Source organism: Scyliorhinus canicula, chromosome 10 (genome assembly GCF_902713615.1).
Source record: "Scyliorhinus canicula chromosome 10, sScyCan1.1, whole genome shotgun sequence".
Taxonomy (NCBI): Eukaryota; Metazoa; Chordata; class Chondrichthyes; order Carcharhiniformes; family Scyliorhinidae; genus Scyliorhinus; species Scyliorhinus canicula.
In genome coordinates, this window is record NC_052155.1 from 152228486 (window position 1) to 152251573 (window position 23088).

A 23088-nucleotide genomic window follows, 5' to 3' on the forward strand; every position below is an offset into this window, starting at 1 on the left:
AATTTTGTCAAAATTGTGTTGACATGACTGCTGGTGAAATGTACTGATCCCTTATTTTAATGTCGTGCTGTTAGTCACTACTAATTGAAAGTAACCCTCTTTCTCTTTCTTGCTTTCACTAACTTGCTGACCTTACTGTCTGATGCTGTCTCATTTCTTCTTCTGTCTTCCTAAGGACAGTGGGTAATAAGGTGAGGAGATTTTATTGCCTGTACAATTCTTTGATTACTTGGACGTTTTTCACATTAACGTGCTACACAAATTAAGGCTGTTGTAGAGCTGTTGAATTGCTCTATTTTTGAATTTAAAATAAATAATTTCTGGAACATGTGGTTCGCTGACGGCGCTGGCACCCGTGGCCCCAGGAAATTGGTGGTGGGACGTCATGAACACTGTGAGGGCAATTAAGTGTCAACCGTGTTAGGGTGAGACTGGAGTCAGATATAGGCCAGGTCGGGTAATGAAGATTTACCTCCACTAAATGTTTTACACCCTAAAATCCCAATATCAGTTTCTTATGTTAAAAAATCTCCACCACCATACGAGCCCTACCCCTGATGAGCCACTTTTCTTATTACTGATGTGGCATAGGAAAGGGAAATTAGGAATACGTAAAATATGGTGAGAATCACTGAACACTCTGGACAGATAATTGAAAACAGAATTCCAGGATAAAGTGAAGGGTGTTGTCATTTTCTTCTTTGCTAATTCTCTCTTGTATGCCTTTACCTTTCGAATCTCTCATTTTGTAACTTTCTCATTCTTTCTCGTTGGCCTGACTTTTTTTTTAATCATTTGCCTAACCAATGCAAAGTGGTTTTTTAAATTTCAAATTTGATGTAATCTTCATAGAACCCCAGCTGTCAACACAGTCCCTTTTCCCCTTACTGAAATATACCAAAGTTGTAGCCTTTCCATCTTCTATTTAAATCTTCTGGTTGGTGATCTACGACACAGTGGATCAATATTTATTTCTGTTTAATATGAACTAGGCTTTGTTTTGTCTCGCTGTATTTTGATTTTATATTTCCTACCTTGCACTGAAACTAAATATATTTTGGTCACTATTTCCCTTGTATTTCCCATCTGTTAGGTAATCATCATGCTCTTCCTGACTATCCAGAGCCAGGTCAAGCAGTGCAATCTGCCTGTGTGCTATTTAGTTATTGTGGACTTGTGAATAAGTGTATTTCGGCATGTCACTCAAATTCTGCTACTTTATTGTGTTGCATCATGTAGAAAACTTATCAACTGTATTTAAACGGTCAGATTGTTATTATTTAAAAATCAACTTCCAAGTGAATACTATAATTAATTGAACTTTGTGCGATTTTAACTGAACGATTGAATCCCCTAATACGTACAAAGCCAAAGCAACTCAGCTGCTCTTCTTCTCCCCTTTCCTCAGACATCTCAGCCAAGCCCTGGTGGTCAGTCTTCATGCAGCAGTGAACCGTCCCCCTTCAGCAACCACTCCAACAGTGGGATCGAGCTTAATCTGAATAGCGGAGGCAGTGTGGGAGATCTCAGCGCCATTGACGAGGCACCAATCATGGACTCTACAGTTTCCACAGCAACTACAGCATTAGGCCTGCAGGCCAGAAGGAATTTGACAGGGACCAGGTGGATGGAGCAGCTAAAGGTGGAGCAGTTGAAACAAGTCAATGGACTTCTTCCCAGAGTCAACACTATACCAGCTACCAAAAACACAACTTTGCCCCCTCTTCCAGGAAGTGGTAAGGAAGAAACTGCAGCTTTGTGCTGCTGCTGCATTGGATTGTTCCTTAAAAATGGCACGATGAGAGGGGTATCTGGACATTTAACTATGTTTCAAATTAAAATGGCTAGAAGCAGTGGAGGAAAAAAATCCAGAACCAATCAATTCCTGAAAAGACTGGTTAAAAATGGAAATTATTTATAGATTTGACTGATTTGCATATTTCTGTTTTTAAACAAAGTTAAGAGTAGCAATAATCAAAGGATGCGAAAGCTGAACACTATACCTTGGGTGCAGGAATACATCAGTGTTCAGGTTCCATGGGCTGAAGACAGGTTAATGGACCATTGTACTCTTGGCCTGCTTTCAGAACATTTGCATTTGCAGCGTAAAGGAAAGACCTCTGGGTTCAATTCCTGCCCAGAACAGCAGCGTGATAGTCTTCTCACTTTGCTGCCTATAGGAGTGCTACTTGAAATTTTCCTAGGATGATGTGCAGCAAGCTATACCCAAAAGTGGCAATCTGACACACTCTCCAACAGGAAAGCTTATCTGTGATATAGAAAAATGCGACACTAGGTTTCCAGGAGCACATTTTGAAATTGGAATGGAGGTGCAATGATGGGGCAGAGCAGGGATAACCTTACACTGCACTTGACAGTGCTGTAACTGACATGGGAGAGTTTGATGCTAACACTCAATGTCTAAAATGCCATAGCACGTGCCTCAAAGTGGTTCATAGATAGTTTGCCTATTACAATTATACCAAATGATAAATATGGTCAATTTGAAAAAAGAAATTAATCTTTTCATCAGCAAAAAGCTGATTGAAAGCTAAAGGACCCGTGCAGATACCTCTTCTGAATTCCCCATGCAGCTTCTGGCACTTGTAAAACTTTTCTGCAATGTAAGTAGTTTATAAATTACAGTATTATAGAAAGGTGTTGCAAGATATTGCAATTATATTGCAACATCGGCATTTAAAAGTGTGTTTCCATTTCTGGTAAGAATTTTAATAGCAGTCTAAGATTCCATCTTCCCATAGAATTAGAGTCCATAATATAAATCGAAACTTTCCATGGTGATGGACTATTTTTCAATGTTCTTTTAGTTATGTCAGAGATTTCTAAATTGCAGTTCTCAGTGGCCCCTTTGAGTTCTGGGTCTTTCAAGTTTGTGAAGGAATTAAGAACAAAGAACAAGGAAAATTACAGCACAGGAACAGGCCCTTCGGCCCTCCCAGCCTACGCCGATCCAGATCCTTTATCTAAACCCGTTGCCTATTTTCCAAGGATCTACTTCCCTCTGTTCCCCGCCCGTTCATATATCTGCCTAGATGCATCTTAAATGATGCTATCGTGGCCACCTCTACCACCTCCGCTGGCAAAGCGTTCCAGGCACCCACCACCCACTGCGTAAAAAACTTTCCACGCATATCTCCCTTAAACTTTCCCCCTTACCTTGAAATCATGACCCCTTGTAATTGACAACCCCACTCTTGGGAAAAGCTTGTTGCTATCCACCCTGTCCATATCTCTCATAATTTTGTAGACCTCAATCAGGTCCCCGCTCAACCTCTGTCTTTCCAACGAAAACAAACCTAATCTACTCAATCTTTCTTCATAGCTAGCACCCTCCATACCAGGCAGCATCCTGGTGAACCTCCTCTGCACCCTTTCCAAAGCATCCACATCCTTCTGGTAATGTGGCGACCAGAACTGCACGCAGTATTCCAAATGTGGCCGAATCAAAGTCATATACAATTGTAACATGACCTGCCGACTCTTGTACGATAACATCATTGCAAAATTCCACTCCGAAAACGGGGTTTGAGTGGCCTGTTGCATCGGTGGAAGTTACACAGGATAAAATTTCCACTTCAGTAAATAAAGACCTCCAGGGGAAGAACATCCACAGAACTCTCTTCTTTGAAAGTTTAGATATCTCTTTGGAGCATTGCGTTTTATAGGTCTTTTTATTTAATCACCTTTATGTTATCCTAAAATATCGCTTCACCCTGATATTGGACACCTTGTTGTCATAGAATAATAGAATTTACAGTGCAGAAGGAAGCCATTCAGCCCATCAAGCCTGCACCAGCTTTTGGAAAGAGCACCCTATCCTGCGCCTCCACCCTATCCCTGTAACCCACTAACCCCACCAACCTTTTTGTACACTAAGAGCAATTGATCATGGTCAATCCACCTAACTTGCACATCTTTAGACTGTGGGAGGAAACCGGAGCACCCGGTGGAAACCCATGCAGACACGGAGAGAACGTGCAGACTCCGCACAGACAGTGACCCAAGCCGGGAATCGAACCTGCGGCCTTGGAGCTGTGAAGCAACTTTGCTAACCACTGTGCTGCCCACGGCACATTGTAGGCACATTGACAAATGTAGAACACATTCCAGATATTTTAATATAGATTTTAAAAGCTGAACAATGATGGTAAACACTTAATAACTTGGGGAAATCCAATTGAAATGCCTGGAAAATGCTGGCACAATTCTGTACTGCAAGTACACAAATCAAGACTCCTAAAATTTGAATTTGTTTTTGTACTGTACGGGAAAGAAGTTAATTTTTCATCCAAACCATTCTGGTTCACTCTGCTCGTGCAGCTCCAGATTTGAACATTCTTTAAACACTGCCTTTTTCAGTTAATTATCCTTCTAACATTGCATTTAGGTTCTCTCAGATGAACATGAATTAACAGTATAATTTATTAAAGTTATAATAACTAATTAACATCTTCTATTTAAACACAGGCACTCAGCTGGACAGCTCTAGTGTTGGAGGGCCCATGACTATCCTGCCAAACAGAAATGAACTTACAAATGCAGAACTCACAATGTTAAAGAAGCTGAATGAGAGACGTGACAGCACCACCAGTACCATTAGCTCCGCTTACATGAGCAGCCGCAGGTCTTCTGGCATTTCACCATATCTTTCAAGTAGAAGGTCCAGTGAGGTCTCCCAGGCTGAAAGCCGACCAAACAACCTGAGTGTTACTGATTCTTATGATCCCATCTCAACAGATGCATCCAGGCGTTCAAGTGACGCCAGCCAATGTGGTGGCCTACCTGGGCTACTGAGCCTTACTCCTGCGCAGCATTATCGATTGAAAGCCAAATATGCTGCAGCCACAGGTGGACCACCACCAACTCCATTGCCAAATATGGAGCGGATGAGCTTAAAGACAAGGATCGCCCTGTTGGGTGACTATAGAGACACTCGAGTACTATCCTTGCCTCAGATAAATTTTACTAGACGATGCAGTGATGGGGGGCCCAATGGATATAGCAGGAGGCCTCTGTTGCTTCATGATGTACCAGGCAATGGAATAAGAAGAGCCAGTGATCCAGTAAGAACTGTGATGGATCCTCTCTCTCTACCCCGGGTACATCGTTTTAACAGTCTTAATAATGTTAACCCTCTCCCTATGCCTCCTTCAATAGGACAACGTAACCTCGGTCTTCAGAGCTACACGCACTCTGATGGAAACCTCCATCGGAATAACTATTCCCCTTGCCCTCCTAGTATTAGTGAAAATGTTGTCCTGGAGGCCATGGCAATGGAGACTTTTGGGCATATTGACGAGGATATCCTGCCAGATGATGTAGTTCAGTACATTAGCTCACAAGATAATAAAGCAGACAATCTCTTGCAGAGTGAAATAAATATGTCAAGTCAGGACATATATGACCATTTGCCAAGCATGCTACCCCACGAAATACAGCAAGATATTGGAACCATACCTGCTTTTGACCAGTCTCATTCAGTGAACCAGGAGTATCACAGCCCACAGGTAAACTCTGAAACAAGTAAGGATGACCTTCCAATTCAGTGGAACGAAGTAAGCTCAGGAAGTGTTGACATGTCACCTCAAAAGCAAAAGTACGAGCAGCGAGCTGTTGGTTCAATGCAACAAAGTCGGGCGGTTGGACTGTTTAACACAGCAAATCTTCAACAAAACCTGCCAGTGGTTCAACAGAATGTTTTTCCTGGTCAGCCAAATAGTTATCAACAATTCATTGACGAGGCTCCATATGGTGTTCAACATAACATGATGATAGCAGGTAATTCTTTGACTCCCCAAACAAACAAAGGACAGCAGCTTAACCAGAACCTGAACAGACAAATGCTTATTTCTGCTGTCATGGATTTACCTTATGCTGCAAATTTACCAAACCAAGAAGTGGAGTTAAACAGTACGCAAGCTAATAACAGCCAAGATGGATCTACACTTTCTTCAATGACAGCAGGTCATCAAGCCACTAAGATGACCAGTGGGATGCAAAACAGAAATATGATAGTGCAGAACTTCATGCAGTGTCAGCAAGCTGACAGTCAGCAAAGGATGGAAGGGTCACATTTTCATGGTATCAATCGACCTGTTCTGCCAATCATCAATGGTTCAGACATTACTGCATCAGGTAATCCACCACCTCAAGCTGCTGTATTTCGAGGGTATCATGGTTCCCAACAAATTTCTTATAATCCAGGAAATCTACAGTTTGGATCATATGCAGCAAAAGCTCATCAAATATATGCAAATCATAATGCCAACAAGCAACCAAGTCTGTTGACAAATCGTGCGCCCCACCAGCTTAGCAATGTAGGTAATGTTAACCAAATGTCCAGGATGACCAGTATTAAGACAGAGGTACAAGATCAACTCCAGGCCATGCGCACTTCGTGCTCCAATTTGCAACACTATAATAGTCACATTTATAACCAAAACTCTAACTTAAAACAACAAGCCATGAAAACTGTTTTACTCACTGGTCAGGAGACTGACTGCCAACTGCAGCAGGCTGGCCATTCCAAGTCTTCTGAGTTGCTTTCCCCAGGATCAAATCAAGTGACTAGCACTGTTGACAGTAATAGACTAGATACTGTACAGATTGATTTTGATGCAATCCTAGATGATGGAGACCACGGCAGCTTTATTTCCGGAGCCCTGAGTCCAAGCATTCTGCAAAACTTCTCCCAGACTTCTTCCCGCCTCAATACCCCACGCACTTCTCTCATGTTCCATAGCATGCCTGTGAGCAGTACAAATATGGCCATTGGCGACATGACCTCTTTGCTGACTTCGCTTGCAGAGGAAAGCAAATTCCTAACCGTTATGCCATAAAGATCGGAAAACTAAGCATATGGACAGGGTCCTTTCTTTCTTTCGCCATCAATGTACTTTCTTAACTATTTCATCCCAACTAAGGGATGCATTCCATTACATCCCTGTTTTGGGATAAAGGTATCTAAATGTGGGTGTCCCCATACACCATGCTTGGGAGCATGTGTCTTCCACTGCAGTGACATTTTGAAATTGAACAACATCAGTGTTTTATTTTAAGTTAGCAATTGTGTTTTTTTTTAACTCTGTTTACTGAAAAAAAGAGCTGAGGTATGTGTTTAATATGCATGTTTAGAACACTACATAAGGCCAAACGCAAGCACTGTTCCTTATAGTTATTGTAATGACCACAAGTCTTGTGCATTTTATCAAATGTCAGCATTTTCACAAGTGGTGTTTTACCTTGCGGTAGATTTTTATAAGTGATACTTGTGAAACTGTTGACTAATATGACCAGCTTCTTAATCAAAGCCAAGAAAAGTCTTTGACTCAGGTAGGTCTTTTAGTTGATATTAATAGTCTGTTGACCTACAGATGTTTTAAGGTGATGTGAAGGCTTTGTAGCCAGAATGCTTGAGTGTCTTTCATTGACGATGTTGAGTCGAACAATTTTACTGTTTTAACTTGTTTTATTTGTAATGTTTTATTTTTTATTTTTGTTTCACATCTGTCAGGAAAGCCATATGGAGGCAGGTAATAGTTTTAGAACATTTATTTTAGAGTTTGTTTGGCTCTATAGTACTGTATGCAATCTAAAGTAGCTGTGATCATTTCCAACTTAGTTTAGTAATCTAGAATGTATTGATTGTCCTTCATGAAAAGCAGCATGTTATTTGCTGATTGTTTATAAGGTATGTGCCTTATTTTTTGTGTCAGTTTTACACATAGGGACCAACGATACTGCCAAAATTCTGACTTGATAGCTGTGCTTGATGTTAAGGGATTAGCACTCTATTGTTTAGTACGTTCTGTTTTGAGGTGCCACACAGACAGCTTAGGACTTATGTACTAAAGCTCATTGATTATTTGTTTTAAAAACCTTTACCATTGTAGTGCATCATGTAAAATACACACAGTACCGTCAATATCTTTCAGTATTTTTTAGACTTTTTTTGGTGCAAACATTGATAAAGTGTAACCTTCTTAATGTAAATATCTACATGTAGAATTAGAACTGCCATGCTGAATTTCAGTAAATGGCATTGACATTTTGAACACTGCCGAGACTCCATGCAACTTTTACTCAGAACAAATACTCTGCAGTAATGTATGTATACATTGTACTTTCGCTTTGAGAACCACTTAGCTGTTGTGCAACTGAGAAACAACTGTTTATACAATTTTAATAAACTTCTCATTCTTAATTTTTGCTGTGTTTCTCTTTGAAAGCTGCATTTTTAACTGAGGTTCTACACTTAAAAGTTCAGAACCATTTGGATTCTCCCTTTCTGATTTGTGACATTGAAGGTGCATATTGTTAATGGGCTGGTTAGCAATAATGGTTCAAAGGTGAAAATCAGATGAGATAAATCTAGTCCCTCACTTAATTAAAACAAATCTGTGTAATCGGTCCGATACCACACCCCAAAATTTTCAATCGGTTACGAAGGACTTTGGGAAGACCTGAGGATGTGAAACACAATACATAAATGTAAGTTCATGAGAGACAGGGTCTCCACTGTGGATGAGCATGGAAATCCAAATCCTTCCCCAAACATGGCACTTCTATTTCATGAGGCAGGGTCTGAGGGCAATTCTTTGTACATACATGGTTCATGGAAATAGCCGGCCATTTAAATCATCAGCTGGGTCCAGTCAAATAGGATTTTGGAATTGTTGCAGTGTAAAACAGGTCTGTTCTTTCTGCATTTCCTTCGATAGCCCTTTGGCGAGGTAAGTAACCCTGCAGAGTTTTCTTTATCTTCTTGTCCCAGGCGTGTCAAGAACCTAAGTTTTCTCATCACCCAAGGCAATAGGAGGGTGGATCTGCTGGTCTCCCACGGCAATTTGCTTTTACCTCAAATGACTCCTGCGCCCAGGTGCAAGGAAGAGCTTAGTGCTTTTATAAGTGTGATATGTGCTTCATGTGAAGGAACATGGAAGATGGGCATAGCACGCTCTCACATGGAGGCCATAGAAGCCAGTCAACATGAGAGTCCAGAGAGGGGGGAGGGCGAAGGTTTGAAAAAGAAACTGCTGCACGTGCACAAGTAGAAGAAGAGGGAGGGCTATCCTGCGGCGATGCTGTACAGACCGGGGACATTATATCTGAGTATGATGGATAAGCCATGAATGATGACAGACTTATGTCGCTCGGTCCAACAACAACTGGAGCCACAATTCTTCAGCCCACATGACTTGCTAGTAGCCTTGAAGGTAACTGTTGTACTAAACGTCTACACTTCTGCCTCTTTCCGGGGCTCATCAGAAGATTTAAGCAGGTATATCCCAGTCAGCAGCACACAGCCGCGGACTAATGTCCTGTTTGCTCTGTGGGGGAGGACGTTAGTTTCCCTATGTGTTTGGTGTCTCAAACACAGAGAACCACGACCCTTGCCCAAATTGGAGGCTTCGCTCAGGTGCAGGGTGCCATCGATTGCGTCCATGTTGCAATAAAGACATAACTCAGTTTACAGACACTTTCGTCAACTGCAAGTCCTTTCAGTTAATCAATGGCTGTTGAGGGAGTCTTGTGCGCTTTCCTGGCTGAGACTATGCTCTTGCATTCACTCTTGAGTATTGTTGTATGTGTCTCTCCACAAAATTGGCCAATCTCTCATAGACCTCAAGGGATCGAGTCCCTTGGACAATGTGGAACTCATGGCAACAATGGGCAGCATGGTAGCACAAGTGGATAGCACTGTGGCTTCACAGTGCCAAGGTTCCAGGTTTGATTCCCCACTAGGTCACTGTGCAGAGTCTGCACGTTCTCCCCGTGTCTGCGTGGATTTTCTCCGGGTGCTCCGGTTTCCTCCCACAGTCCAAAGACGTGCAGGTTAGGTGGATTGGCCATGATAAATTGCCCTTCGTGACCAAAAAGGTTAGGAGGCGTTATTGGGTTACGGGGATAGGATCGAAGTGAGGGCTTCAATGGTTCGGTGCAGACTCGATGGGCCGAATGGTCTCCTTCTGCACTGTATGTTCTATGTTCTAATGGATTCCTCCATTTGCTTCTGCTGCCTCGGGGAACTCTGTCAGATGTCCACATATCTGCTCCTGCGTGGACAAATACTGCACCCAAAAAATGACTCCTGAGGCTACATGTTCCTCGCCACTGGAACATCATTATTAATTTGCTCCATCCCCCAAAGGGAGCTGTGTCACCTCTCTCTGACTTAGACACCTCCTCCTGCACTCTGGTGTTGTACCCTACACCCTGTACCACTGACCCTATACACATGCTACATTCCTCTGATGTGATCTCAGTGGCAGCAGGTCTACTGTGATGCTACGACATTGGACATCTCATCCTCCTCTTAATGCCCAAGGAATGATCTGGGCTGTGTTTGGGGACGGGGGGTGGAAGAGAAAGCCGAGCTGGAACCTATGTGAGACAAATAAAGTTACTTAGGTAGAACCCTTTCACTATCTTGACCATGCTCATGATGCAATCGCATTCTTAAACTTCTTCTCAAGCTAACATTCCATTGTGCTCGTCAAAGTGACAGTACTGCCTCTACCAGTACCTCCATATGCCAAGGTGATTTCAGCATTTATCACCTGCGACTAGCGATTTACCATCACCGGCAGACAGCTCTTCAGGTACCCAAAAGATCTCCATGACCATTTGTTCCACAGTATATGAACCACACCTAGGTTGACCCACCACCATACCAGGCCATTACTGTTGCATTCTTTGCCCTTTCGTTCTGCAACGTCAACAGGAGGTTACCCTCATACATGGTACATGCAGTGATATTGCTTTTCACTGCATCACATTCACGTCTGTTTTATCTGCAGTTACATCATTAGCTGCTTACAGGCCTCAATGATGAGGGAGAGTTATCTGCCATGTCTCGCACCTTATTTTGTCTGTGACCATTTCCTTGGACCTCTGTCTATGAGTCTGCTACTTATCCTTTTTGTTTTGGATGAAATGGTTATAATTTACAATTTACATGTTCCTTCCCGGCAAACCCCTCCCCACCCCCACCTCCACTCCCATTTTCTGCTGTCTCCAGATTCAATCCTTCCCTTCACCGTAGATGGTTTGTTTTGGCGTTTGTTTTATTCTTGGACCTCTATGAGGGGCCCTCTGGTCCCTGTGTTGGTCTCTCCCTGGGTTCCCCTTTGCCGTTTCCTTGGGTCTCTCTCTCTCTCTCTCTCCCCCCCCCCCCCCCCCCGCTGTTGCCCCTCCCCACAAACACACACACACGTTCCGTATGCCTTCAGAGTCCCAGGCGGTTCCCATGCGTCCCCCCTCCCCCTGTTCGATGCGTTGTCAAACAGGTCTTGGAACAGGCTAATGAATGGCCCCCATGCTTTATGGAAGACATTTTCCCACCCTCGGATGGTGCATTTGATCTTCTCCAGATGGAGAAATTCTGACAGGTCTGCCAGTCAGTCCGAAGCTGTGGGTGGTGCTGCTGATCGCCAGCTGAGCAGGATTCTCCGGCGGGCGATTAAGGAAGCAAAAGCCAGGGCATCGGCCCTCTTCCCCGTATGAAGTTCTGGCTGGTCCGATACACCAAAGACTGCCACTCTTGGGCACAGCTACACCCTCACCCCCACCACCTTGGACATTGCCTCGAAGAAAGCTGTCCAAAACCCGACAAGCCTGGGGCAGGCCCAGAACATGTGAGTATGTTTGGCTGGGCCTCCCTGGCACCATTCACATTTATCCTCCACCTCCGGGAAGAACCTGCTCATTCCGGTTCTTGTCAGGTGTGCTCTGTGCACCACTTTAAGCTGCGTGAGGCTGAGCCTAGCGCAGGAGGAGATGAAGTGGGTGTTCTCTCCCTGGATGGAGTTAGTATCATATTCAGCAGCTGTCTGATGTTTGCAGTTAGCTGTCTACCCTTGACAATGCCCGTCTGGTTCTCTGCAAACACCGCTAATACGCAGTTCCCCAGTCTCCTGGTCAAGACGTTTGTGAGTATTTCCTCGTCCACATTGAGCAATGGGTCTGTATGATCCACATTCTGTCGGGTCTTTGTCTTTTCTGAGTATCAGCGATATGGTGGCCTGTGTTAGTGTTGGAGGCAAGGTGCCCCCCCCCCGCTACTGTATCTGCGAACATCTCTCGTAGGTGCGGGGTGAGGTGCCAAATTGATGATTTCCATGACCTCTCCCAGTTCAATTGGTGCTTCCAGCTACCCCCACACATGGTATGTCCGTTCCATCGAGGAGCCATTTCATCCCCAAGTCCCCGTTGGGGGGCCTCGGAGGTGAACAGTCCCCGGCAGGAGGCCTCAAATGCTTTGTTGACCTTTTTTGGTTCAGCTACCAGTCCACCTCTGCTGTCCTTCATCTGGGCTATCTCTTCGTGGCTGCTTGCTTTCTCAGCTGGTGAGCCAGCAGGCGCCTATCCTTCTCTCCGTGTTCATGATGGTTCCCCGTGTCTGGTGGAGTTGATGCACTGCTTTCCTGGTGGATAGCAGGCTAAAGTCCATCTGTAGCTTTTTCTTCTCCGCCAGAAGCTCTACGGTTGGGGCATCGGAGTACCGTCTGTGGGCCTCCAGAATGAAGTCGATCAGTTGCTGCCTAGCAGCCCTCTCTTCCCTGTATCTATGAGCCTTGTAGGTAATACTTTCTCCACTGCCTTCAGTGCCTCCCAGAACGTGGAAGGTGAGACTTCCCCGTTCCGGTTGTTTGTAACAAACTGGCCTATGGCCTGTGATGTTTTCTGGCAGAATACCTTGTCGGCCAAGAGGGCTGTGCCCATCCTCCATGGGGGGCATTGGGCACGGCCTGTCTCCAACCTCACATCCGCATAATGTGGAGCGAGGTCGGAGATTACAATTGCGTTGTATTCTGCCCTGACTATTTCTGGAAATATCAATTTCCCACTACAAAGAAGTTGATGTGGGTGTAGACCTTATGTACTGGAGAGCAGAAAGAAAATTCCTTCTGACCTTGGTGCAGGAACCGCCAAGAGTCCAGTGCCCTCATCTGGTCCATGAACGTTCCCAGTTACCTAGCCATGCCTGTCGTTTTCTCCATTCTGGAGTTTGATTAGTCCGTCAATGAATCCTGTATACAGTTAAAGTTTACCCCCCACCCCACCCCCCATCCGCCCACCCACCCATGATAAGTCGTGCGTACCTATGTCGGAGATTTCTCCCATGGCCTTCTTTATAAAGTCTGTGTTGTCCTAGTTGGGCATGTACACGTTTACCATGCCGACCGGTGCCCCATCTAGGACACTTCTGACCATGACGTACCTTTCTCCGGGTCTGTAACCGTCTTTGTAGCCATGAACACTGTCTTCTTACTTATCAGTATGGTTACCACCCATAGCAGGAATGGGAGGTATGTCCCACCAAGCCCTTCCTTACCCACAGTCGGTCCTTCTCCTGCAGGTGCATCTCTTGGAGGAAGACTTGTATCGGCTTTCAAACTTCTCAGATAGACAAAGACACTGGATCTTTTCACTGGGCCATTAAGTCCCTTAAAGTTTCAAGTGGTAGTCATGGTGGGAGGTTTCTGTTCCCCCCTTCCTGTGGGATTAACTATACTTACCTGGTGGATGCGCCTCTGCGCCCAGGGATTTCCCTTTGTCCAGAGACCACCCAACATGGCCGCCAACAGTGTGTACACCACATGGCAGCGCCCCTGCACTCTAGCATTTCTCTTTATTTAGGGACCCTACAAAATGGCTGCTTAAGATGCCCTCTTGTTCCATCGACCTGAACTTGACCTGCTGAAGCCAGTCAAGACCCCTTCCCTTCCTTATCCCCATGGTGCCTCTTCTCTCCTCGGTCCACCTTTCTGCACACCCCCGCTACCCCATCCCATCCCTGTGGATGCACCCCGTCCAGGCGCTCCCTGCCCACTGGCAGATGCACCATGGCCTCCTCTCTTTCATACCTCCTGACGCTAGCTTTCCCCACTAGTGTGGTGGCCCCCCTCCCAGAGCAGATCGTTCCCTCTTATGCCCCATCAATTGTCGTCCCCTCTGACTCCTCTTCACCCTTTCCTGTGCTCCGCTGCCCTCATGCTTTCCTTCCTGTGAGCTGGTGCTCTTGCTCAAACGAGGCAGTATTGTCCCACGCAAAAATTGTTCATGTCCGTGACTTTTCTTTTTTTTACTCTCCCTGCTTTTCTTTTCCTCGTCGCTGCTTTGTCTGACTTTTGTCTAGGCCATTCGCCCGTACAAACTCGTCTGCCTCCACTGGGGCGGTGAAATAATGTTCTTTATTCTGGTATGTCACCCAGAGCCTGGCTGGGAAGAACATCCTGAATTTCATACCATTCCTGTACAGAGTTGATTTTGCTTGGTTAACTTAGCCCTGCGCTTTGCCAGGTCTGCCCCAATGTTTTGGTACACCCATATTTTGTGTCCTTCCCAACTGCTCGCTTTGGTCTGCCAAGCGTAATGCGGGATCCTCCCCCGATCATGGTACCTGTGTAACTTGGCAATTATCACCCTTGGCTGTTCCCCAGCCTTGGGCTTCGGTTGGAGTGACCTGTGAGCACTGTCGATCTCGGGTGACTTGAGGAAGCCGACCCTTCCGACTAGGTAGCCCAGCATCTAGGCCACATAGTCAGTCGGGTCTCTGCCCTTGATCCCACCAGGCAGGCCCACTATTCGAATATTACGCCGCCGAGACTGGTTCTCCTGATGCTCAACTTTACCCTTCAGGCTCCCTAGGGTCACCACCAAACTTTTTCTCTCTGCTTCCAGTGGGCCGATCCTGTCGCTTTGGTCAGTCAATGTATTTTCGAGCTCCTGGATTGTCTCCCCATGATCCTCCGGCTTATGCCCCATTCTATTGAGTGCTGTATGCATGCTGACCAGCACCACTACCAACTTGATTGCCACTTGGATCTCTTCCTTGATCGCGGTCAATTCCTTGGTTAAGAATGTCTTCCATCCCTCCAGGTTTGGGAGGGGGCCGGGGAGCCCATTGTCCGGGTCATCGGTTTCCCTCTCTCGGGGGTTGTGGGTCCACCGACTCGCTCACTCGCTGCTCCTGTCCTTTACCACTGCTTCTGGCTTCCCTGCGGCCTCTTGAGCTGCTACTTTTTCCCTTCCTTTCCTGGTTAAAGGTAGAATAAGTCTGAATGTTCGGGCTAGATTCATCCAAAGGCGCCTATTTTATTGTATTCTGGAGGAGAGACACCTGAGGTGCGACTGCTCAACACACCCCGTCACCGGACGTCTCATACTACTCATCCTTGCTGGAATGGAGCAGGTGACTGAACATTTTGCAGCATTCAATCCACGATCTTCGTGCTCACTACAGCTACTGTTTCTACTCAGGCCTTCTTGGCTGCAGCAGGCAGATTCCGATGCCATTTCTTCTCCTTTGGACCTCCTCAACTGAGACCCGCAGGTCCTAATCTGAGTATTGTGGGCCTTCGGCTCCACCCCCCCCCCCCCCCCCCCCCCCGCCCCAACCCCCAACGACTCCTCTGTGCAACATTCTATTAATGAGAATGTAAAGCGAAAAGGGTCATGAATAATTCAGATCACAATGCTCTCATTCATTTCTGTATGCGTGCTAATCATTTCCAACATTTCATCAATTAATACTACTCAGGGTGTGGTGGAGAGAATGGTTCCAGACGTATGCTTGGTGCCATCATGTTCTGGCTGTGGCTCCAAGCACCCACTGACAGCCCTACTGGCTTGCTGCTTCTCAATCAGAATGCTATGCCATGACTATGTGCAAATGTCAAGGACTCACAGGTTCTCAATGTGGGCCGCATTCTGACAGATGGGTGGGAAGAGGGCAAGTGAATGATTGAATCATTAGGTCCAGCCAGCTACCTAAATCACCACATATCATCTGCACCAGGTAGTGGTGGCCAGAAGTTGCCATCTCCATGGCTGTGTCTTGCGATTACACTCAGCGAGTTGGTTCAGTACACTTTTGATCATGCAGCAATGTCTGCAGTGATAATTTTTCAACAGGAAAAGTCCATGCTGTGCCAATCTTCCAGGGCCAGCTAACAGTTGAACAACATTTACAGCATTCCGATAACCCAAAGATGTCTCCCCCCAAGGCTCAGGAAGTGTAGCATTGAAGACCAATTGCTCAATCAGACTTTTAAAAATGGCGGATTTTATTTGCACCCAACTTGTGCCAGGCCTGCCTCTGATCCCTCGCTACTTCCAGGGTCACCTGGCCTGACTTCAAATTTGGCCTGCCTACCCCAACTAAAAATTTCAGATGCAGGCAGTCTTTCTATAAGGTTGGGGTTGTCTCTGAAGTTGTCCCGGGAGAGGAAATCTAGTACATAATGTAGGCCGACACTGTGGTGCAGTACCGAAAATTCATAGAATCCTTACAGTGCAGGAGGAGGTCATTCGGCCAATCGTGTCTGAACTGACCCTCTGACGAAGCACCCGACCTAGCCCACTATCCTACCCAATCCCAGTAACTCCACCTATCCTAATAATAATAACGTTTTATTAGTGGTTTACATTTAACACTGCAATGAAGTTACTCTGAAAATCCCCTAGTCACCACACTCTGGCACCTGTCCGGGTGCACTGAGGGAGAATTCAGAATGTCCAATTCACGTGACAAGCATGTCTTTCGGGACTTGTGGGAGGAAACTGGAGCACACGGAAGAAACCCACGCAGACACAGTGCTAACTATCCTACACAGCTTTGGACACTAAAGGGCAATTTAGCATGGCCAAACCACCTAACCTGTACATCTTTGGACTGTGTGAGAAAATCTGAGCACACAAAAGAAACCCACGCAGACATTGGGAGGACCTGCAAACTCCACACAGTCACCCTAGGTTGGAATCAAACCCAGGTCCCTGGCACTGTGAGGTGATAGTGCTAACCAATGTGCTGCCATGCCATCCAGGAGTGCTGCATTATCACGTGCTTATTTTCACATGTGATATTCAACTGAGGTCATGTCAGCCTGTCCAGATGACTATTGAAGTTTCCATGACACTACTTGAAGAAGAATAAGGGATCCTCCAAATGTCTCAGTTATCAGTCTTCCTTCAACCAACATCAAAGTAACTGGTCATTCATTATGTGGGATGTACTTCTGAGGCTGTATAAAGCTCTGGTCAGACCCCATTTGCCGTACTGTAAGCAGTTTCGGGCCTTAGAAAGGGTCCAGCTGAGGTTTAAAAGAATGATCCATGGAATGAAAAACTTGTCATATGAGGAATGGTTGAGGTCTCTGGATCTGTATTCATTGAAGTTTAGAAGGATGAGGGGAAATCTTATTGAAACTTACAGGATACTGAGAGGCCTGGATAGATTAGACGTGGAGAAGATATTTCTACTAGTAGGAAAAGTAAGACTCCCAAGGGCACAGTCTCAGTCTGAAGGGCCGATCCTTTAAAACTGAGATGAGGGGGAATTTCTTCAGCCAGAGGGTGGTGAATCTGTGGAACTCCTGCCACAAAAAGCTGTGGAGGCCAAATCACTGAGTGTCTTTAAGACCAAGGTAGATAGGTTATTGATAGGGGATCAGGGTTATGGGGAGAAGGCAGGGAAATGGGGATGAGAAACATATCAGCCATGATTGAATGGTGGAGCAGACTCGATGGGCCAAATTCTGCTCCAATGTCTTACGGTCTTTGTGGGTTGTTGCACCATACGCTGCCACATTTATTGATACTTCAAATATAATCCATTGGTCTTGAAGCAATTGGGAACATCCCAGGATATGGTAGAGTGCTCTGTGAATCCAAGTTATTTTATACTTTCAGTTCTTGTATTGATATCAGTCAGAGGTTTTGTTAATGCAGGAAGAAACCTTTCCTTTACTCATGCAGTACTGAGTTCTTTTCAGCCTCTGGGATTCAGTATTTTTTGAGTAAATTCAACGAGATTTTTGATTTAGAAAGCTTAGTTAAAGCCCTGTCTTCATCGGTGTGACTAAAAAGCTTTTTTGTAAACTGTCATGTATCTTTCAGAACAACATTTCACATTTTGTTAGTATTTACAAAGATGCTTCAGTTATACCTTAGTGTTAGGTGCAAGGCATTCTGGAACAGGCAGTTTCAGAACACTACATGGCTTGCAAGTATAATGTACAAACATACTAAAAATTGACACATTGATAAAGACCTACTCATCCATTCAGTCTGCGGCCTATAATTGTGGTATCTCATGCATCACAATATGTACACTTCTCACCCCGTTAATTGTTTCATTCATTGATAAAGAACATTGACGCAGGTGGAAATTGTTGTGTAGTTAGAATAATTTCCAGATGTGGGATTATTCCAAAGTCAAATGATTGTGAAGTCAGGTGACAGTGTATTGGACTTCATTGAACCTTGGAGTCATGGGCAATCAAGCAGCTGGCAGCTTTATTAGGAAAAGGCAAATTCATAAAAGGACTCTCATACACTGTAGATAGGAGACGAGCAGTTTGGATCATTCATTTTAAGTATTAAGTGAAATTGCTAATGTCAAACGGTTATTTTCTCTGAGAGAGACAATGTGCATATAAAGTATGTATTTGGATCATTAACTACATCTCCAGATTCCCCAGAGTTATGTTGGAATGAAGGAATTATCTCATCCGAGATTGAGCGATGCAAAGTTAGGGCGCTTGATTCTCCATTCTGCAGACTAAGTGTTGACGCCATCATAAAAACAGTTGAGTTTCACAATGGCGTGATCGGATCCACAGCTGCAGCGATTCAACCGCTCCCAAGGGGCTAGCATGGATGTATCAGGAAACGCAACACTCTGTTAACTGACTAGCAACCGATTCGTCGGTTCCGTGATTGACGAGGCGCCGCGGCTGCACATAAGCCATTCTCTCCCTCCCGCACACGAGATGCTTGACATCCTGCCCTCGACGAGGGTTCCCGTTGGCGCATGTCGCCAACATGGGCGCAAGGAAAACAGCAGCGCGCTTCTGGAAGGCGGAACCCGAGACCCTCCTGGACTCCGTGGAGGAGAGGAGGCTGGTGCTGTGTTCCGGGCCGGGGCGGAGGTCATCAGGTGCCAGCGTTCGCTGTGCCTGGGCGGAGTGGGAGACACTGTCAGCGAAGTGGCCAGGACTGGAGACCAGTGCAGGAAAAAACTGCACAACTTCCTCAGGCCGGCCAGGGTAAGTACCCAGTGCTGTGCCCGTGGCACCAAGCACCCAACCCCCGACACATGTGACCTGGAAACCCCCCCCCCCTCCAGGGGGATGCCTGGAACCCCACCCTGACCCACATGGCTGCACCCATGAAGCCCCAATGGTCGGGTGCCATGGCCACAGATGCCATCAGAGACCCAACCCCTGAGCTGCATGCGTTGGGCCGTCTAAATGTTGCTGTTTGTGTTTGCAACCCCCACCCCACCCAAGGACAAGGCCATGCGCAACCATTGGGAGTGGGAGAAGACCGGGGGGGGGACCACCAGACCTGCATGGGGGGCAACCGTGGTGGAGGCATAGGTAAACGGTTGCAAGGCCTGGGGCATTCTGTGCAGGCAGTGGCAGTGGCCGAGGCCCAGGACAGGGCTGCCCTCCCACAGACAACCATGTGCCGGGGCCAGCTGGACATTGCAGCGGCGCTCCTCAGCGTGGCACAGTCACAGCAGGCCATGGGTGAGGACGTCAGTGGCATTATCCAGGTGCTCACAAAGACAGAGCCAGGCCATTGCTGAGAGCATCGGCAGCATTGTTCAGGTGCTCGCACAGACACAGAGGGAGATGGCCCACTCACTGGCTGATGTGGCACAGACCCTCAGGTTGGTGGTACAGCCGCAGACGGAGATGGCCCACTCCCTGTGCTCCATGGCCGCTAACATTCAGACCTTTGTCGATACCAGAGTAGGCCTCCACAACTGGCAGGGTTTGGTGGCGGGGTGGCCTCAGGGGATGGCTCTACTTGCACCCCAGTCCCATGGAGAATTCTGGGGGCCATCGGGCACCCTGGGAGAGGCCGGGGTGCTGGGGCCCGTGCCGGTGCCTCCTGCAGGGGAGGTCCCGAAACACCGCAGCACCTCGGACTCCCTCCCCCCCCCCCCCCCCCCCCCCCACCCTTTTTGTCCCTGGTGCATCTGGTAGGCAGCGGGCAGAACAGGGTGACACCACGTCACCTGGGACGTCCGAGGAGCAGCCGAGCCCATCCAGGAGCACAGGGAGTGAGTCATCTCTGTCTGCGACTGTACCACCACCCCAGGAGACATGCTCCAACGGGAACCCTCGTCGAGGGCAGGAGTCACAGCTGTCAACTTTCACTCCTGCTGTACCATCTGGGGAACCACAGAGGTGCAGTGGTAGGGCCCATAAGGCCAGAAAGTTAAGACACCAGTTAAGTTGGCACAGGTGCAGGGCACAGCTTGGATATAGGGGCTCGGGCACAGACTGTATTTGTTCACTATAATCACATGTTCACACCGTTAAAACCAGCCTTGGTGCTCTGTCTGATGGGTGTGGGGATGGGGCCATCAGTGATGGCCACTGGGAGTGAGGGGTGGTGGACGAGTGAGGCCCAGTGGGTGGGCCGTGTGATGGACTGGCCAGCTCACATGCAGTGATCACCCAGATGGAAAGTGCTCCTGTGGGCATGAGTCAGACATTGTCGAATGATGTGGAGCAAGGACCTCATCGCAGAGCGGGCTGTCACCATCCTCCGACCCGCTATTACTGCCAGCCCAGTTTCCCTGGCTCGTAGTGCCGCGGGTATATATAACGGGGAGAGTGTGCATGCGGGTGGCTTGGTGGTATAGGGAGGTGAGGGTGGTTGGTGGTGTGGGAGGTGAGGGTGGTTGGTGGTGTGGGAGGTGAGGGTGGTTGGTGGTGTGGGAGATGAGGGGGTTTGGTAGTGAGGGGGTGTGGTATTGTGGTGTCCGTACCCAGCAACACCCCCCCCCCTCCCTTGGTGAAACATGTCTCGATTTATGTGTCCCGTGTGCGCTGGCCCTCGCAGCTCCCATGTGCGGCCTCCCGTGCCTGGCCAGGCCCCATGTCCCTCTCAATGACCCCCTCCCCCTCATCCTCCTCGTCTGATGAGGCCTGCCCTTGCTCCTCACCCTCCTCCAGCACATCTGCTGGGCTATATCGTGGAGGATGCAGCAGACCACACGCTGCGACCGACCCTCCTGGAAGGCCCCTCCAGAACGGTCCAGGTACCTGAAGTGCATTTTCAGGACCCTGAAGCACCTCTTGACTACACCCCTGGTCGCACAATCGCTGTTTTCTTTGTGTCCACCCAGGGGCCGGGGTGGGTGGCAGCATGATGGCTGCCATAATGGCGCACGGTTCATGGGCACCGCCCCTGTCCTGTCGGGGGCGCCCCGGCTGCTCGGCCTCTTTACCCCCCTCCACCCCCCTCCCCGCAGAATGCACGGCCGGTGACAGATACGAGAGCCTGCAGTCTCCCCACAACAACTCCTACCTCTTCTCGCAGCCACCTCAGCCAGCACGCGTGCTTCACGATTTTTTTAACGATGTTGGAAACACGCCGTCGGGAAATCGACCCATCCAAGGCGCAGAATCGCTGAGGCCCCAGATAATCGGGTTATCAGGGCAGATTATGAGATGCATACTGTACTTTCGGGCGATGAGGCGGGCACCGCAATTTCATCGAGTGGGGGTCTGGAGAATGGCGATTCGGCGCAAAACCTGCGTCAAGCCCGATTTCGGCATCGGAGCCGATTGTCCGACTGATCACGCTTCGCGATTTTACGTCACCTCACAGAGAATCCAGCCCATGATGACAATGTCAAGGAGTAGTCAACACTGTTAAATCCCCAGCAGGTGGAGACAGAGCTCCTCAGCTCACGTCAGCTGTCTATAAATATGGACTGGAGCCAGATACTCAATTAGAGAGAAGTGAAGTTATGTCTATTTGTTTCACAATATTTTAAAGGGTACAATTATTTATTGTCCTCTCCCTTTTTGATCTCCAAAGTTCAACATGTCATCACTGGCTATGAACATGACAGCAATGTGTTCAAAAAGGTGTGTTTATACTGGAACTTTACCATTGCTGTCAGAGACAGCATGAGGCTTACCAGGCAGACTCGCACCTCTTATGTTTGACACCACATGGAGTGCAAGTCAATCGTACAAACGGGGAAAAATGCGATGCCTTGTGGATCATGACACATCCACTCCCCACTCCAACCAGGGGCTGGTTTAGCTCACTCGGCTAAATCGCTGGCTTTTAAAGCAGGCCAGCAGCGCGGTTCGATTCCCGTACCAGCCTCCCCGGACAGGCGCCGGAATGTGGTGACTAGGGGCTTTTCACAGTAACTTCATTGAAGCCTACTCGTGACAATAAGCGATTTTCATTTTCATTTTCAACCGGAGCCACGTAATCTCCTACAAGAAGTGAAAAACCTAGGTCCATTAATGGAGGCAATCAAAACCAGTCCAGGAGACCACCCTGATCCTGATTAACGTTACACAGTGCCTACTTCTGGACTAGTGTTATACAGTACCAACTTCTTGTGTGAGGTGACTTCCACCTCCGCCAGAAACAGGCCCACTCTTCTCTGGGAAAAGAATGCCTCCTAATCTTAACCTAGTTCCGCCTTCACATAACTTGAGATTGCAACAGTGATTCACTCTTCAAGTCAACCTGGTGTGGTTAAATTATTAGTGCCCAGATACAACTGCCTGCGCCCTCTTAAACATTTAATTTCTAACTATTTGAATCAGGTCTGGTACCTTAAGCAAGAAGAAGAAAATGAGAAAGAGAGTAGCCCTAGGCTAAAATTACACACAGCCCTGCACGTGCAGGGAGAGAATTTTAGTGCATGTTTATAACCAATGACGACTAGTGTTTTTCCTGGGTCGGAAAGGAGGGGACAGGCTGGCTGGCTGGAACTTATATTGCAATTTCTGGTTGCAGACAAGTAATTATAATCTGGGTGCAGCTAAGTCTGTGCTCGTGCTGGGCTGTGTGTAATTTTAGCCTAGGGTTACTCTCTTTCTCATTTTCTTCTTCTTGCTTAAGAAGTACCAGACCTGATTCCAATAGTGAGAATGACAATTCAGGGACACTTTGTGCTGAACTGCACACAGTGTTGTGGACTCCCCTCTGGCAAGAGAAGAGTTTTCACTGGAGAATATCATAAACAAAGAGAAATTGAGAGCTTTTACTACAAGTAGTGTTGCTAAGTAC

The 23088-nt window shown here is 47.1% G+C and overlaps 1 protein-coding gene across 3 annotated transcripts in view; it reads left to right on the forward strand.

Moving 5' to 3' along the window:
• LOC119972716 (transcriptional activator GLI3-like) overlaps positions 1 to 8224 on the forward strand; it is a 447347-nt gene extending 439123 nt beyond the window's left edge. For all 3 annotated transcript variants that reach the window (XM_038809920.1, XM_038809921.1, XM_038809922.1), the window contains 2 exons: positions 1409 to 1736; positions 4489 to 8224. In XM_038809920.1, coding sequence (XP_038665848.1) covers positions 1409 to 1736; positions 4489 to 6860 — 2700 coding nt within the window. In that variant the 3' untranslated portion in view covers positions 6861 to 8224. The remainder of the gene's footprint in view (positions 1 to 1408; positions 1737 to 4488) is intronic.
• The last annotated feature ends 14864 nt before the right edge of the window (positions 8225 to 23088 follow it).